The 18481-nt window shown below is 43.9% G+C and overlaps 1 protein-coding gene across 4 annotated transcripts in view; it reads right to left on the reverse strand.

Moving 5' to 3' along the window:
* LOC130111162 (A-kinase anchor protein 13) overlaps positions 1-18481 on the reverse strand; it is a 97595-nt gene that overhangs the window by 26058 nt on the left and 53056 nt on the right. For all 4 annotated transcript variants that reach the window (XM_056278223.1, XM_056278222.1, XM_056278221.1 and 1 more), the window contains 9 exons: positions 16746-16908; positions 13034-13101; positions 12791-12857; positions 11282-11432; positions 10804-10916; positions 9891-10037; positions 9329-9579; positions 3993-4118; positions 1775-1892 (listed from right to left, as the gene is read on the reverse strand). In XM_056278223.1, the coding sequence (XP_056134198.1) occupies positions 1775-1892; positions 3993-4118; positions 9329-9579; positions 9891-10037; positions 10804-10916; positions 11282-11432; positions 12791-12857; positions 13034-13101; positions 16746-16908 (1204 nt within the window). The remainder of the gene's footprint in view (positions 1-1774; positions 1893-3992; positions 4119-9328; positions 9580-9890; positions 10038-10803; positions 10917-11281; positions 11433-12790; positions 12858-13033; positions 13102-16745; positions 16909-18481) is intronic.

The following is an 18481-nucleotide window of genomic DNA, read 5'->3' on the forward strand; positions in this document are numbered from 1 at the left end:
TAGTTTTACATTGTTAATGTTTTTCTTTTGAGAGAAATTTACCTTCTAGGAGGTCATTACATGGGATTTTAAGGATTTAGTGTAGTTTGCCTCTGAGTGCTAGAACACTGTGTGGGATTTGTGTGTAAATTGTGGTTTGACTTGGGTTTCAGATAACCTCCCAGTTAAGCTAAGAGCCCTGCGTTCTCACTAGTTGCCCTTCCAGTAACCCAGAGTCCTTCCACACATTACTCCTCCTTATTCACTTCCATTGTCAGAACTGAAAGTCAAGGAGAGGTGGTCTGATAAATAGCCCGAATTGCACACTAAAATCCGAAGTCTTAAAGCATCTCTGTTTTCCATGCTTGTAGACTCATCTCATCTCATCATCAGCCGCTTCTCCGGGGTCGGGTCGCGGTGGCAGCAAGTTAAGTAGGGCACTCTAGACCTCCCTCTCTCCAGCAACGCCCTCCAGCTCCTCCTGGGGGATCCCAAGGTGTTCCCAGGCCAGATTGGATATGCAGTCCCTCCAACAAGTTCTGGGTCTACCCCGGGGCCTCCTCCCAGTTGGATGTGCCCGGAAAACTTCCAAAGGAAGGCGCCCAGGAGGCATCCTAATCAGATGCCTGAACCACCTCAACTGGCTCCTTTCGACGTGAAGGAACAGCGGCTCTACTCTGAGCTCCCTCCGGATGTCTGAGCTCCTCACCCTATCGCTAAGGCTGAGCCCAGACACTCTACGGGGGAAACTCATTTCAGCCGCTTGTATCCACGATCTCACCCTTTCGGTCACTACCCAAAGCTCATGACCATAGGTGAGGGTTGGAACAAAGATTGACTGGTAAATTGAGAGCTTTGCCTTCCGGCTCAGCTCCCTCTTCACCACAACGGTCCGGTACAACATCCACATTACTGCTGATGCTGCACCAATCTGCCTGTCAATCTCCCGCTCCATCCTACCCTCACTCATGAATTAGACCCCGAGATACTTGAACTTCTTCAATAAATAACAATACTAAATAAAAATAATCCTATTAACTGTTAGTTAGAACAGTATGTTCTGGTTGTCCCATCTCCATCCGAGTTTCATTATCTACAGGGAACTATGAAGTGACTGCTAGTGTGAATGCTATGCATGCACAGCATTCATAGTAATAGACAGCTGTCTGAAATGGGCAAAGATCAATTTGCGGGGACTGACTAATGACTCATTATGGGCTGTCGATAATTATAGAGCCGAACCTCATGGATCTTTATCTTTCATTGTAATTTCATGGTAAACAAACTGATTTCTTATTTCATTAAATGTTCGGATTTTTTCGCTAATCGATTTTCGTGGTGTCCTTCAAAAATGACCGAACATTTTTGACAAATATATTTATAAATATATATTCATATTAACCTCAGTTTACAAACCTCTACATTCGTTGAATTCAAAGGTTGTTTTTTTTTATCCCTTTGGTGACAGTTTTACGCTTGCAACAATGTGTCTCGGTGTATGTCTCAGGGGTAACAGTGTTAACATCTGTTTGAAGGAGTAATTAATTGGGTTTCTGAGGATGCACATCAAAGGTAAGGAAGAGCGACATTCATTATTAGATGCTCCCTAATTAAGATTATAATTGACCCATTGCCCTTGACTGATTCCTGGATTGTTTGTTGTGTTTGCATACACCTGTCTTAAGAATAACAAAAAAATAATGAGAATAATTTATGAAACCTCGGCGAGTAAAGCTCAGGGAGCACATAGATGGGTGCTGGGAGGAAGCAAGCAGAAGGTCTACGTGAAACTAACCTTTGGTGTGCTGAAGCATCCTCTGTATCAGCACCGGGTACTTTGTTATCCTCTGAGTCACCAGCAGGATGCATTCTGGGATACCTAGCCGCCGCACAATGCTGCTGCTCATCTTCCTCTGTGACAAAAAAGGCGGCCGACAGAGTAAAATGTAATGAAACAGGAAACTGCAAACTTTAAGACAGTAAACATATAGTAACGACCACAGATGTGTTGACTCGCTAGCCCTTGGCTAACGGGTCGGACCCTTTAGTCGACTGGTTAATGTAGTCGCCTTTGGTACAGAGGCGTGAGGGAACTGATATGCGGAAGCGCGGGGACGCGCTTCCCAAAGGAGGGGGTAGTGTAACGGCCATGGATGTGTTGACTCACTAGCCCTTGGCAAACGGGTCGGACCCTTTAGTCGACTGGTCAACGTAGTCGCCCGTGGTGCGGGAGACCCGGGTTTGCACAGCGGTTCCCGGTTGGCCCCTGAATTTGCTACAATATTTTGTCATCGATATCAAATCTTGTTATAATTGATGAGGGAATTAGCAAGAGGATGCTACAATACAAAGCATTTTGCATAGCAACAATATGTTTACCAAAATAACCTCCTGTACTGCAGTTCTGAATACAACAATGATAATACAGGTAAAATCAGACTACCCGCAGCAGCACTAGGGCATTCATAATGACAGTGAAGAACACTTGCCTCGTCATACGCACTGTTTCTGACGTAGTTAACATTTATGAAAACAGAAATAAGGGGAAATCTGAAAGGATATTAACCGATTTGCACCCTGGTCACTACAAGAGTTGGCATACCGGCAAAAAAAACAGCTCTCCATCAAACATAGAAATTTGTGTCCGGGAAATAATAATGATGCAACCTGAAATTGAAGCAAAATTATGATGCTTCATGGTTCAATTCTGCTCCAGAAATCTACAGATGGAACTAATGTACCAGTGTCACGTTGTACTTTTTTTAATGCTTGCTGAATAACTGATGTACCTTGGCACCGAGAATAACGGATTGAAAAAAAAAACATTCTGCTCTCGTCTAAGCTTTTAGAAGTTATAAAGAACGTTCTAGTCACTAGTTGGCTGAGAGATCCAACTACCAGAGAGGACTGCCATAGGTCTTACACTTCCTCTGGATTGATTCAGACTAAATACAAAAAAGGATACTTCTACAATGGCCACTACTGTGTATTGTGGAAGCCACGATGTAAGTATTTTATCGTATATGTTACTAATGTACCCACAACCCCCCCCTTTTCTCCCCAGTTGTACTTGGCCAATTACCCCACTCTTCTGAGCCGTCCCGGTCGCTGCTCCACCCCCTCTGCCGATCCAAGGAGGGCTGCAGACTACCACATGCCTCCTCCGATACATGTGGAGTCGCCAGCCACTTCTTTTCACCTGACAGTGAGGAGTTTCACCAGGGGGACGTAGCGCATGGGAGGATCACGCTATTCCCCCCTAGTTCCCCCTCCCCCCTGAACAGGTGCCCCGGTCGACCAGAGGAGGTGCTAGTGCAGCGACCAGGACACATACCCACATCCGGCTTCCTACCCGCAGACACAGCCAATTGTGTCTGTAAGGACGCCTGACCAAGCCGGAGGTAACATGGGGATTTGAACCGGCGATCCCGGGGATACTCACAAATAATTGACCAGCAGATGTTTGTATTTGTGCAGCCATGTCAATTTGTCTTGAAAAATTAAATCACACTGGGAACGGGTCCTCTCGGTGCGCAGAGAACATCCAACAGTAACCCCTGATCAGATGATATGATTGTACTTCTGACTAAAAACACAGACTTAATGTATTTGTCTGCTTGTCCAAGTGATTAACACAGCTTGGGTGCATTTGGACCTACACATTTCTATTTAAACCTATGTCGGCTGAATTATACATCCATTATTTCTTACAGGTTAAACAATTAAAGAGCTCATCAGAAATAGGCCAGGGACCAAATTTGCAGACAAAAATACAGTTTTCCCTCACATCAATTTCTCTAAAAGTTTCATATTACTCAAGTAAGCTAGTGCCCTGGTCTCACAAGCCAGTTTTGCAAACTCACAAGAGTTCAGTACTGCAAATATGGTCTGTTAATCAGAGTTGATGTCAATCAAGAAAATGCTTTTAGACGGCACCTCTTAGAAAGGTTCAGGCATGGAGAGAGACTCCTTCAAGTGCTGTACTGAGTGCTGAGCAGGGACTTGAGTCTCACCTTGATGAAAGCCTGGAAGCGCTTGTCTTTGGTCAGAAGCTCTTTGTAGAAGTTGACAGCCTCGTTGTGGCGGCTGCAGAACTTTCCGTATATCCTCTTCATACTTTCTGCACTGGACCCTGAGAACTGGACAAGGATTTGAGAATCATGAAACCCAACTCAGCCCTGTATAACAGTGCAGCTGCAACACGGACAACAACAAAGCACATTCGCTAATCTGGCACTGTAATGTCGATTGCCAGCAATGCAAATCTGATCTCTTTAAAAAAAAAGGGAAAAAATGGGGCGTCCGGGTGGCGTGGTGGTCTATTCCGTTGCCTACCAACATGGGGATCGCTCGTTTGAATCCTCGTGTTACCTCCGGCTTGGTCAAGCGTCCCTACAGACACATCTAGCCGTGTCTGTAGGTGGAGAGCCCGATGTGGGTCTGTGTCCTGGTCGCTGCACTAGCACCTCCCCTGGTCAGTCGGGGTGCCTGTACGAGGGGGGAGGGGGAACTGGGGGGGAATAGCATGATCCTCCCACGTGCTACATCCCTCTGGCGAAACTCCTCACTGTCAGGTGAAAATAAGCGGCTGGCGACGCCACATGTATCGGAGGAGGCATGTGGTAGTTGGATCGGCAAAGGGGGTGGAGCAGCGATCAGGAAAGCTCGGAAGAGTGGGATAATTGGCCGGATACAATTGGGGAGAAAGGAAAAAAATCCAAATAAATAACTAAATAAAATATAGGGTGAGGAGCTCAGACATTCGGAGGTAGCTCGGAGTAGAACCACTGCTCCTTCACGTCGAAAGTAGTCAGTTGAGGTGGTTCGGGCATCTGATTAGGATGCTGCCTGGGCGCCTTCCTTTGGAGGTTTACCAGGCACAGCCAACTGGGAGGAGACCCTGGGGTAGACCCAGAACTCGCTGGAGGGACTACATTTCCAGTCTGGCATGGGAACGTCTTGGGATCCCCCAGGAGGAACTGGAGGGCGTTGCTGGAGAGAGGGACGTCTGGAGCAGTGTTTCCCAACCCAGTCCTCAAGGACCCCCTGTCCTGCAGATTTTCTTCGCAACCCTGAATAGGTACCTGTTTGTAGTTATTTAACCAATCAGCAATGAATTATGTCAGATGTTGCACACCTTGCATAATTAAGTGCTATGAGATGACTGGTTGAGTAAGTACAAGCAGGGCTACCTATGCAGGGTTACAATGAAAATCTGCACGATAGGGGTTCCTTGAGGACTGGGTTGAGAAACACTGTTCTGGAGTGCCCTACTTCGCTTCCTGCTACTGCAACCCAACCCCGGAGAAGCGGCTGAAGATGATGATGATGATGACAAATAAAACTAATAAATAAATCAAAATAAATCAAGAGTCCACGTAAAGTCTTGGAATAAGCTGAGCTGCACTTTTTTCACTACTGCACAACAATAAAGACAAAGGGCTTTTCTTTCTCATCCCCTTTCTCTGTAAGAGAGCTGTTTAAGTGGATTGCGGACCACCTGCTACGGGGGCATGAGGCATGAGTAATAATGTCACAGTGTGGCGGCTCTCGCAGCATTTCTTCATTGACTGCAAACCTTTCTGTTTAGGCTGGTGTCTACATCTCACAAATGCTTGTGTGCAAGCGACAGTAAACGTCCAAGCTAAAATAGAAAACGAGGAACTACCAACTCATCATTTCGTAGACTTGTGTAACAACAAAACTCCCTGAATATTGGCAGCACATTATGTGTGCCGCCAGAGAAGAGGGAATGCTCGACATTAAAAGACTCACTTCCTTTAGTATAGCATAGCTTTGGGACACTGACCACACTGTGGTCAAACTCATTCGAACCTACAGCAATGGCGCCACCAAGGGGTGGCCAGGAGTGGCCGTGGCCACCATAACTAAAATTACAATATGGAACCACTGAGGTTCTGGCCATGGCATTACCGGACACTTTTACAAGCGCACACAATTCCCTTGTTTTTTGGCCCGGGAGACCCCATACTGTACATTACGAGACAGCGGAATGCAACGAGTGAGTATTAATTTTCATCGATTGAATGGGAAATATGGAAGAAAAGTTTTTAATATGCAGCACTCAAGCTAAAAGAATCTACCTAAACTAACGTTCCGCCTGTCAGTCTGTGGATGTGCAGCATCCTGGGCGGACCCTCACACGAATGCGACCAAGTCTTGTATGAACTTGCACTTTCCAAAAAGAGAAGGTTGGCTACTACTACCACTACTACTTAGAAGGTTTGCTATGCAACCATTTTGGGCGCAGTCTAGTAGTTCTACCTTCGCTAATGTTCCAGAAAACCACAGCCAGGTCAGAGAGACAGAGAGAGAGAGCGACAGACAGAGAGAGACAGACAGACAGACAGAGAGAGAGAGAGAGACAGAGAGAAAGACACACAGACTGAGATAGAAAGAGACAGAGCACACAGTCTTGATCATACAGTCAAAACTGTGCAATATTTTTTTAGGCTGACAGGCCCAGTAGTATGCGAGATTAGCTGTGACCAGTTACACACACACACACACACACACACACACGCACGCACGCACACACCAAAAGCATTATCCTCTGCAGGCACCACTAGAATATTTTGGTCAGTTAGAATCTTGACATTTGGAATACAATTTCTGTTCAAAGCTATCATTCAAAGAATGGAAGATACTTGTAAATAATATCAAATATGATGTGCTGGACATAAATGAAACCTTTTTTATCAGCTAATAATTAATATTTATGTTTAAGCAACCCAAACCCTTGGTTTATTGGTGATGATGCATTCAAACTGGAATCTGATAGGCTAATTAATGATTCCTTGGCTGATCTCATGTGAAGATCATAATCTGATCTTCACATGAGATCAGCCAAGGAATTAAACCGTATGCAAATTATTACACACTATATTAACCTGCGTACCCTGATATCCCTCTATGCTGTAAAGCCTTTTTAGTGTGCCGCCCGAAGATTTTCATTGTCCCCATCTGCCCCCCAACTTAATTTTCCTGCAGGCGCCACTGACCTACAGGAAGAAAACTAAAATCATCACGCTGAAAAGATACCACGGCACTGAGTAGAGGAGCCATAAAGGAAAAGCTGAGCTAAGAAGAGCTTGATTCCACAGAATAGAATCAATCAATCAATCAATCAAGTTGCATTTTATATAGCGCTCCATATTCTATTCTACCAGAACATTGAGCTTGATGCCCTGCACATGGTGGGAATGATACTGTACAACAGAACATTTGAGCTTGATGCCCTGCACATGGTGGGAATGATACTGTACAACAGGAAAAGCACGTCTGTGCTCTCTCTTAACAACAGACCTTTAAAACAAGATTTGAACAATGGATTCTGGATCCGAGCCTATTTCAGTCTAATGCAAAAGTGCATAGGGGGTGGCATCTGGGTAGCGTAGCTGTCTATTCCGTTGCCTACCTAAACGGGTATCACTGGGTCGAATCCCCGTATTACCTCTGGCTCGGTTGGGCGTCCCTACAGACACAATTGGTCGTGTCTGCGGGTGGGAAGCCAGACGTGGGTATGTGTCCTGGTCGTTGTACTAGCGCCTCCTCTGGTCGGTCGGGGTGCCTGTTCAGGGGGGGAGGGGGAACTCGGAGGAAAAGCGTGATCCTCCCACGCGCTATGTCCGAATGGTGAAACTCCTCACTGTCAGGTGAAAAGAAGCAGCTGGTGACTCCACATGTATTGGAGGAGGCATGTGGTAATCTGCAGCCCTCCCCGGATTGGCAGAGGGGGTGGAGCAGCGACCGGGGCAGCTTGGATGTGTGGGGTAATTGGCCGGATGTAATCGGGGAGAAAAAGGGGGAAAAAAATCCCCCCCCCAAAAAAGTGCATAGGGGTGTAAAATAATTACTGTTAACTATGTCCAGCACTTAATATTACCTTTTGTTTTGGAGGATTGCTCTCTTGTGCCTTACTAGATTGGTTGAGGTGGATTTTGGTGGGTTCTGAAGCTGCATTATGAAATCACTAGCAATTTTAACTTAGCATAAAGTGTATGTGTCCCTTGACGTCTATTGGCGACGTGGGCACGACACTACTAGTGATCCCTCTCATAGCCTAGTAAGATCATTCGTTAAAGTGTACAAATAATGTTATAATATGTAATAATCTCATCATGTTGTTTCTACTAGTATTACTCAAAAGATTTTAAAACCGTAATAATTGGCAGGAAGAAGCCAAAAACCTTATTCATCGTCGCCATAGGGGAAAAATAAATGGCTCTGGATGAAGTGTGAGAGCCCCAAAATGTCAACAACACTCTAGAAGTTCATGATGACTCAACTGAGGACTCATCGACGTTCCTGGGAAACACAATCTCCAGGGACCTCGAGTGGGAGGAAAACATCAGTCAGGGGACTCCATCAGTAATAAAAAAAGAGCTCATTAGTGAATGTACTTGAAAAAACAGAGCCTGTTAGTATCAGTGACTCCACATAGACGTTACTAGGGTAAACCCTCACTTCAGCCAAGATGTCTGGTATGGGAAAGCCACCACACTCATTTCTTAAATTTTTAAATTCAATAGTCATCCCAGAGCAAACAACATAATCTGTTAAATTCTTGGTTCTGAAACTGAAAGATTGTTTCAGGATCTCATCTCATCATCAGCCGCTTCTCCGGGGTCGGGTTGCAGTGGCAGCAAGCTAAGTAGGGCACTCCAGATGTCCCTCTCCCCAGCAACGCCCTCCAGCTCCTCCTGGGGGATCCCAAGGCATTCCCAGGCCAGATTGGACATGCAGTCCCTCCAACAAGTTCTGGGTCTACCCCGGGGTCTCCTCTCAGTTGGATGTGCCTGGAAAACCTCCAAAGGAAGGTGCCCTGGAAGCATCCTAATCAAATGCCCGAACCACCTCAACTGGCTCCACTCTGAGCTCCCTCCGGATGTCCGAGCTCCTCACCCTATCTCTAAGGCTGAGCCCAGACACCCTACGGAGGAAACTCATTTCAGCCGCTTGTATCCACAATCTCACCCTTTCAGTCACTACCCAACGCTCATGACCATAGGTGAGGGTTGGAACAAAGATTGACTGGTAACTTGAGAGTAAATTGAGTTTCAGGATATCTAACGCAGAACGTTTTTAGTTGTTTAAGTGATCAAAATTTTGGTTTGAAATGATGCCTCATGGCTTCTACCAATATAGACTGGAAGAAAATAGCCCTTAAGTGGGGAAAAAAATATATAATTTCATGTCAAAGCTTACTTGTACGGACATTTATACCTTCACCATGGGGAGGACATTAGCCTTTACTACATTTACAGGGTGCATGAACCAAAGAGACCGAGGATCAGTGGCTTCAGTCACAACGACCTTCTTCTCTGACCTGGCTGACCAGGATGTCTCCTATCCTGTTAATGACGAAGCCTTCGTCTGAGCCCTCCTGTTGGCTTTCCCTCTTCCTCTCCAGGAGGCGGAGGAGGTGCTGAGTGTGGAGCTCCAAGAGGTCATCCAGAGCCGGGAACAGCCTCTCCACGGTCTGCCCTTCCAGCTGCACTTCCTTCTGCAAGCCCTTGCTGTACACCTCCGACATGATCCGCAACGTCCTCACGTGGTGCATCTCTGTTTGCATTAGCTCTGGAAGGTCGAGACCGACACACAAGAGTTTGTTTAGGCTCGAGATTTAGTGAAAACTCACGAGTTTGATCTGATTTTTGAACACTGGAAGAGTGTCTTTAAAAGTACTATATCAATAAAGATATTTCTTATTAGTTGTGAAAGAACATGCCTGCAATTGTGTGTGTGCTTTGTGTGTGTGTGTGAGAGATAGAAAGAGCATAAATGTATGTCACTGTCAAGCTCTTAGAGCTCAGGAGCCCCTCACTGCAGTAAGTTTACTGTGCTAGTTTGCACAAGAGCCTAGGTGAGCCCAAAAGGACACTTTGTACCATAAATAACATCCTGTTTCTTGACCAGGTCCTTCTCCAGTTGTCCCAGGTACTTCTGGTCGACGGTGAAGCTCCAGGAGTCGGCCTCTAGCTCCTTCACCTCCGCCTCAAACTCTCCCATCAGCTGGCCATCCATCATCTCTGTACCTGAGCCAACACCAAAACCTACATTTTAAACTTTATACTTCACATTAACATTTACTGTAACAAGAAAGCTGCATGGGCGACTGGCTAAACAAAAGAAACACTTTGGCCGTTTAGGGATAGACTTGACTGATATGAAGAAAAAAGGATATCAAACTTTAAAAAAAAATAAAATGAGCTTAAAAATGGGCATACAAATGAGGTAAGGAAAAAAATAATATTACATAAAATATGTGGAGGTTGTGAAAACATTGCAATGTGTCCTGCTGTCATATCACCAGAACAAAAGACCTTGTTGTGGACTGGACATAGTGGGGTAAGTATGTGGATGAGGATTAAAAGGATTCATTAAAATTCCTGCATGTGCACTTGGAGCAAAAGAGGCAACAAAACAAACAGACACTGCAGAGGAGTACACTAGAACAGATGTGCAAAATCGACATAAAACATGTGGGATTAAATATGATGGTGGTGTAGTGCAATACAGCTGTACTGCTTCTGAAAAGAATTATAATGTAGATAAATATAAAAAAAGCATCAAAAGTAGATGAATATAATATGAAGTACGTTGAAACACAGGCGATCCCCATGTTGGTAGGCAGTGGAATAGACCGCTACGCTACCCGGACACTCATGTGTTTGTACACTTTCATGTTTGTCTCTGTATGTGCATATGTACCTTCAAGTGTGTACACCCGCCTACAAATATGCACACATGTACCCTTGTGAAAGTGTGTGTGTGTGTGTGTGTGTGTGTGTGTGTTCTGACCTTCATCAGTAAGGGACTCCATTGACTCTGTGACCTGGTTAGTTCTGTTGAGGGAGTCAGTGGACTGGGAGAGGTATCGGAGGCCCTTAATGGAAATGTCATCAAACACCGGGCTGCATGGAGAGAACAAGAAAAAATGAAACAAAAAAAATTATGATTTGGAGACAAAGCAAGAGAGGCAAGATTGAGATGGTTTGGACATGTGTGGAGGACAGATGCTGGGTATATTGGGAGAAGGATGCTGAATATGGAGCTGCCGGGGAAGAGGGAAAGAGGAAGGCCAAAGAGTAAGTTTATGGATGTGGTGAGGAAAGACATGTAGGTGGCTGGTGTGACAGAGGATGATGCAGAGGACAGGAAGAGATGGAAATGGATGATCTGCTGTGGCGACCCCTAAAGCGAGCAGCCGAAAGTAGTAGTAGTAGTAGTAGTGTTTTGTATTATTCGTAACACACACACATGCACACAGCCAGCTCACCCAGCGATGTTGCTGATGGAGAGGCTCTTGGACAAGTTGTTTCCATGTAAAGCGATGATGCTGGTGTGTCGCCGTGACGACGGTATCCCCAGAGAGGAGTGGTCCTCGGGGGACAAGATAGCCGACCAGGGCCGCTCCCTTGTTCCAGAGGCTGCACCAAGAGACAGACCCAAAGCCAGCCTGTTAGTCACCTACACTCAACCCACATAGAAAGGCTTTGGGGAACCTTTAAGAATGAGTCCACAGAAAAACCACAGACGGTTGATCCACGAATTCTGATCACACATGGACAAACCTCCAAAGTACAAGTGTTATGAAAAGACCACTTTAGGATGTCTGTTTTATATTTTTAAATGAAGATTCATAAGATGCTAATTGGTTCCCCTTGGATCTTCATGGAAGATAATTATGAGGGATGAAACTCAAAAATTACATGATGAAGAAAAAGAGTGTGACAAAAATGTAACTGAATTGATAAATTTGCTCTTAAAATCGAACCTTATTTTATAAAAGCTAAGTGATTTGATAATAAACTTGATTTCACAGGACAAACCAGCTAATTGGTAAAAAGAGGCTTCATTTGATAACATGTTTATTGATCATCTTAATCATTTGTATTATTTGTACAAAATGTGGAGCATTTATCTCAGGTCTTGTTACTCATTCTGATGAGATTCTGATTTCGGTGATTTCAATATGCACCTAGAAAAGGTTGCCCACCCTCTTAAGTTTTTCTGGGGCTTGTTGATCCTTTTGGATTTGTTCAGTTTGTTCAAGAGTTGACTCATTGCAGTGGTAACACCCTTGATTTGGTTTTATCTAAAGGGATAGCGGTTTCTGATCTGAATGTCTTGCCAACCACATCTGCTGTGTCAGATCATTTTTTCATCAAATTTAAAGCATTGTTGGCCTGTCCTGTTAATGCACAGATGTAATTGCCACTCACCACATTGGTCCCTCCACTATAGCTGCATTTGTCCAGCAGCTGCCACTGTAAAGACTAACTCCGTTGAAAATTTCACTAGTGACTTAAATGTGGCCCTTTTTATCATTTTTTATCATTGTTTCTTTGATTGTCATAGATAACTTGTTACACTTAGAAGTGAACAACTTCAAAAAATAAAAGAAACACCAAATTAAAGAATCTTAAATAGGATACCTGGCAACTGAACCACCAAAAAAGCATCAATGTGCCATGACATTCTATGAGTTTCTGGAATTCTATTGGATGGAACTGACAGGTAAGCCTTTACATGACATCATTTTAATTGATTTAATTTTCATCTAAGAGAAGAAGAAATGGAAGTAACTGCTTTGAATATATTTTTTAATCCATATTCAAGTGTTCCCTTTGTGTTATCGGTTACACAAAGGGAGATTATTGGGTATATATCGTCCCTTGTAATGGTAATGTAAAATTTGTGTGGAACTAGGATGTTCTGGTGTAGAGACTGGTATCCATGAAGATTACAGTATATATGAATGCAAGCAACAGAGTGCAGAACTCACATTTGTTCCTCATTGTGACTACAGGGTAAGAGCTTGAATCTGGTACTGCAAACTGGTGTTTGGAAAACTAAAAAGGGAAGAAAGACATCAAAAAGAGACAAGGCAGAAAAAAAGAATAGAGGGGGGAAAAAAAAGAGAGAAATCATAAATATAGTAGCACAAATCAGTATCAGTTATGGGGCTGCAGTATACAGCAGTACTTTGAGTGCAGGGAAAAGTGGGAAATTCTCACCCATGGCTTACCTTTGTCTTTGCCTTGGTGCAAATAGGCAGGCTGTCCCTACAGCCTTTATGGACAGATGCATTACAGTCTGGAAAGACACAAACAACAGGTCTCTCTCAATGCACAGCTCCATTCTCTAGTGAAAACTACTAACTGCTAAGTGGCAGCCATGCTAACACTTTGCTGATTAAGACATGCAGACTCTGGCTTCCAAAGCCGGCCAGGAAACTCCACCAAGCCCACTAATAAAAGCCAGACTGAAGCAGGGCAGAACGTGGGGGGAAGTAGACTGCACATGGGGGAGAAGGGGACAAGTGATGCAACCGAGCAGTAATACTGCGTATAGAGAGAAAAAAAAGGGGTCTAGACTGGTTAATGAAACACTTACACACTACTGCGCACACACAAACATAAAAAACACTGCATACATTAGACTGCATTGCAGTGATGTTAAGACATTTCTAAAACACTACTTAACACAAAGGTTATTTCATCAAATAAGAACTGAAGTTATCTTATATCCTTTAACATTTTCAATCATTTGCTTTAGTTTTATGATATGAATCTCAAGTGTAACTTTTCTGAACTACAGCATGTCTGTAATTCAAACTGTAATTCAGTTTGATCTGTCTCCAAAGCTGTGGCAAGACTAAGCACTTTTTAGACAGACCAACTTTTTTTCTGCCTCGATGAGAGGAAGGCCGGACCCGATCTTAGAGAAAGATCAATAAGACCAATTTATAAAGTTCATCTGGCTCGTAAGGCTCTCTCTACGCTGTCATGGTTCATTTTCATGTTATGGAGTTTCATGTCAACAGTGAGACGCCAACATGAGACCGCTATGCTCCGAATGGGAAAGAAATGTTCTGCGCTGACATGAGGAAAAAAGAAAATTCACAACTGTTCCACACACTTAGTTCTACAATCTTTTTTTTTTTACTCCTAAACATTAATATTCTCCACTTGAGATTATATTAGCATTTTAATACTTATTTTATAACACAACTGCATCAACGGTGTGAACACACAAAGTGGATGTTTGTTAACAGGAGTATGGTTTCTTTGGTACCGTGTTCCTAAATGGCTGACTCTAAATTGTGACTGTGTAATCTAATAATTAAGATTATTAACACCAACTATCGTTGGCATTATCTCTGGCACGCTATGTTGTCTGTTGAATGGGCAATAGCCAAACATCTGCTACCATGAGACTTGAGCCTTGAGGTCCAAATCTTCTGAATAGCTCCTCAGAGCTGTCTGCAGTTCCGCAAACAATCCAAAACAGACTGACCTTCACACAACAAAGGCTGTTTTGTTTGTCCGAGGCTGCGGCAGATTCTGCACTGTGAGAGGAAGTGAGGAGTGCCGTGATCCATCGCAGAGCTGGTTTCTCCTTTTCAGTTATTGGGTAGGCACTGGCTAAAGCTTGTGCAATAAAGTACATCCTCTTTGGGACTGATTCAGTGGGGAACAACACAGGGCTGTTTTGCTCACTCTTGTCTGGCTAGTCAGTACTGTCTAGCATAAACAATCACTTATATTTGACAACCCACTGTTACGTTTTGACCGTACCACTGAACTACAGAGCTCCGTGAATCAGCTCTGACATCTGTCATTGACAATAATGCTGTGGCATATTGTGTAGCACAGGTTTTCACGTACATCACAATCATATTTAACTTGCCAAAATGTTATTGTGGACAGTCAAATAACCATAATCAGGACATTTAATAGACAATTCAGTGTTGACAAGTTAAAGTTGTATTTGGATGGGTTGTAACAGATTGTTAGTTCTCTATAATTCAGTAACAGAAACCTGAAAATGTGGCACAGGAAACAAATAAAAGTCATAATTTTAAGTCAAAATGTCAAAGGTTGTGCCCTTCAATGCCTGAATATTCTATACTGATAAGATTGTTTTTTTTTCTATTTTAAGCCATTTCAATCAAGGATTCAAAAATTATACAATTTACAAGTTCTACAACCCCTAATCAGAAAAGTAGGGACGGCATGTTAAATTAGAATTAAATTAAAACTGCAAACGGTGACTTTTAAATTACCTTTGACCTGTATTACATTGAAAACTATACAACAGCGCATTATTTGACATTTTACCCCATGAATTTGTTATTTAAAATAAACACTTATTTTAATTTTGATGCTTGCAGCACATTAAAAAAAAAGAAAAGGTGGGACACTAAAGCATTTACCACTTTGTAATGTTGCCATTCCTTTTCACAACATTGAAAAACGTTTAGGGAATGGTGACACCAAGTGATGAAGTGTTTCAGGTGTAATTTTGTCCCATTCTTCCTGCAGACAAGTCTGAAGGTGTGTGCAACAGTACAGGGTCTTCGTTTCAAAATGCACCACACGTCCTCTATTGGGGACAGGTCGGGATGCAGGCAGGCCAGTCCAGCACCTGCATCCTCTTCTTCGGCAGCCGTGCCTTTGTAGTAATGTGTGCAGAAAGTGGTTGTGTGTTGTCTTGTTGAAATATGCATGGGCGCCCCTGGAAAAGATGTCGTCTTGAAGGCAGCTTCTGTTGCTCCAGAATCCCTGTGTACTTTTCGGCATTAACATCACAGAAGTGTAAGTTACCTTTGCCAAGGGCACTTACACAAGCCCATATACCATGACAGACCCTGGCTTTTGGACTTGTTGCTGGTAACAGCCTGGATGGTTCTTTTCTTCTTTAGTACACAGCATATGGCGTCCACTTCTTCCAACAAAACACCTGAAACACTGATTCGTCTGACCACGATACACACTTCCACTGTGGGACGGTCCATCCCAGATGCCTCCAAGCCCAGAGAAGTCGAGGGCACTTCTGGACACAGTTAACATAAGGCTTCCTTTTGGCACAGTTTTAACTGGCATTTGTGGATGTAATTACGTATTGTAGTGCTTGACAAAGGTTGTCGAAGTCATCCAGAGCCCGTGTGGTTATATCACTTTATAGATGAATGATGGTTCTTGATGCAGTGTCGTCTGAGGGATCGGAGAGCACGGTTATTCAGCTTTGGCTTGTGCCCTTGGCCTTTAGGCACTGAATTCCTCCAGATTCCTTGAATCTTTTAATTATGTCATGCACCACAGAGGGTGAAATATCCAAATCCCTTCTTATCTTTTCTCGAGGAACATTGTTTTTCAACATTTCAATAACTTTCTCATGCATTTATTGGCAAACTGGCAATCCTCGGCCCAGCTTACTCCTAAAGGACTAGGCCTTTCCTGGATGCTGCTTGTGTACCAAATTATGATTACAATCACCCTTTGACATCACCTGTTTCAAATCACATCATGATTTAATTATTTTACCTCATTACTAGCCCTAAATTGCCCCCATCCTAAAAGGTTGTGGAATGTGCATCGGGCCTGAATGGCAGGAATTGATGTATGCTTACAAATGAAATGAGGCTGATCGGACAAAACATGAAATATATTGTGTTCATCTGTCTGCAATGAACTTTTATTTGCATTTTTCATACTGTCCCAGCTTTTCCAAGTTGGGTTTGTATAATTCTGATCCGTTAAAATGATTTTGTACACATCTCGATTTATGTGATCTCACAAGCCGAATGAGATTTGCAGGTTGATCATATTGATCAAACTGCAAGGTTTATCTCGGGACATGGATTTCATGTACAGTCAGTTATTCTGTGGACGGACAGTAGATAAGAGTGGTAATAGGGTAATGGTAATGACCATTAGTATTACAATAGAGCTTACATGTGCATTGAAAGACATCCTTTGTGTGGAGAACCTTGTTGCACTGAGAACAGTGGTTGGCCTGGACCGAGCAGACAGCGGTAAACAGATGTCCATTCACTGTCTTCTTGTCCTTGTCCTTGTTTTCTCTGTCTTTCTCCGCTTTCTTCTCTCGCTCCTTTTCCTGCACAAGGAGAGATGCAGAGGCTAAGAATCACAGATCACAGAAACACACAAACAGTGCTGCTGCACCACCCGGCACGGGGGACAAGAGTCGACTGAGCCAGGCCTCCTGTAGTTCATGTGATCAATTTAAGGGTTAACTGTTAGGGGAGTGTTGAAGGCTGTCATTTGGGGTTTTGTTTTTTCCCCGAGTTGTACTTGGCCAATTACCCCACTCTCTGAGCCGTCCCGGTGGCTGCTCCAACCCCTCTGCCGATCCGGGGAGAGCTGCAGACTACCACATGCCTCCTCCCATACATGTGGAGTCGCCAGCCGCTTCTTTTCACCTGACAGTGAGGGGTTTCGCCAGGGGGATGTAGCCCGTGGGAGGATCCCACTATTCCCCCCAGTCCCCCCCCCCCGAACAGGCACCCTGACTGACAAGGGGAGGCGCTAGTGCAGCAACCAGGACACACAATCATTGGTGCCAACCTGCCCTCCATTCGGGACTTATACACCTCCAGACTCAGGAAAACGGGCAGGCAACATCACTGCAGACCCATCCCACCCTGGTCACAACCTGTTGCAACTCCTCCCCTCTGGTAGGTGCTACAGAGCACTGTACCTCAAAACAACCAGATATAAAAACAGTTTCTTCCACAGGCTGTCATTCAAATGAACACTTACCACTGTCAAATACATCCACCCATTCTGTATATACTTTACTGGTACGCTCTGTCATGTCCATCTACCTCAGACATGTATGTAAGTAACCTGCTAACATCTATTTCAGCATCTGAGATATATTCTCTGTACCACTGCACTTCATCACCTCTTACTTCACCCAGTGTTGTAGTTGAGTCACTAAACCTTGAGTCTGAGTCAAGTCTCGAGTCCCCAGTGTTCGAGTCCGAGTCCGAGTCCCCAAAGAAGAGTCCGAGTCGAGTCCAAGTCAAGTCCCCATTACCTGAGTCGGAGTCATCAAGGTTGAGTCTGAGTCGAGTTCCAACAGGATTTGCATGAGGGTATACACGTGAATCTGCATGTAGGTGGAACACACGTGCCTGCCCTTGCACGAAATTGAATAATGTTACGGTATTAATATAGCTATCAATATCTTATGCCAAATTATTAGAGCCAATTTAAAAAAAACTAACAAAAACAAAAAAATAGTCTTTATCAATTAACAAGTCCAAGTCCTCATCTCCAACTTCCAAGTCTGAACGCAGGCAATGCTCGAGTCCAAGTCCAAGTCTGAGTCATCAGTGCTCAAGTCCAAGTCGAGTCATGAGTCCTGAAAATCGGGACTCAAGTCCGAGTCCTGGACTCGAGTACTACAACACTGATTTCGCCTGTATAAGTCAATCCTTGTGTATATATCTGAAGATTGCTCCGTTGTTGTGTTGTTATTCTATGTTAAGTATACTGAGAGAGCCACGAAACCGGAGTCACATTCCATGTATGTGCAAACCTACATGGCCAATAAACACGATTCTGAAATTAGAGCTGGTTTAATTGAACAGCTTCAAGATATCATGAAGCCCACAGGACCACAGACAGCCTACATTATACACAGCCATTAAATCACTCAGGAC

The sequence above is a fragment of the Lampris incognitus genome, chromosome 4, assembly GCF_029633865.1.
Source record: "Lampris incognitus isolate fLamInc1 chromosome 4, fLamInc1.hap2, whole genome shotgun sequence".
Taxonomy (NCBI): domain Eukaryota; kingdom Metazoa; phylum Chordata; class Actinopteri; order Lampriformes; family Lampridae; genus Lampris; species Lampris incognitus.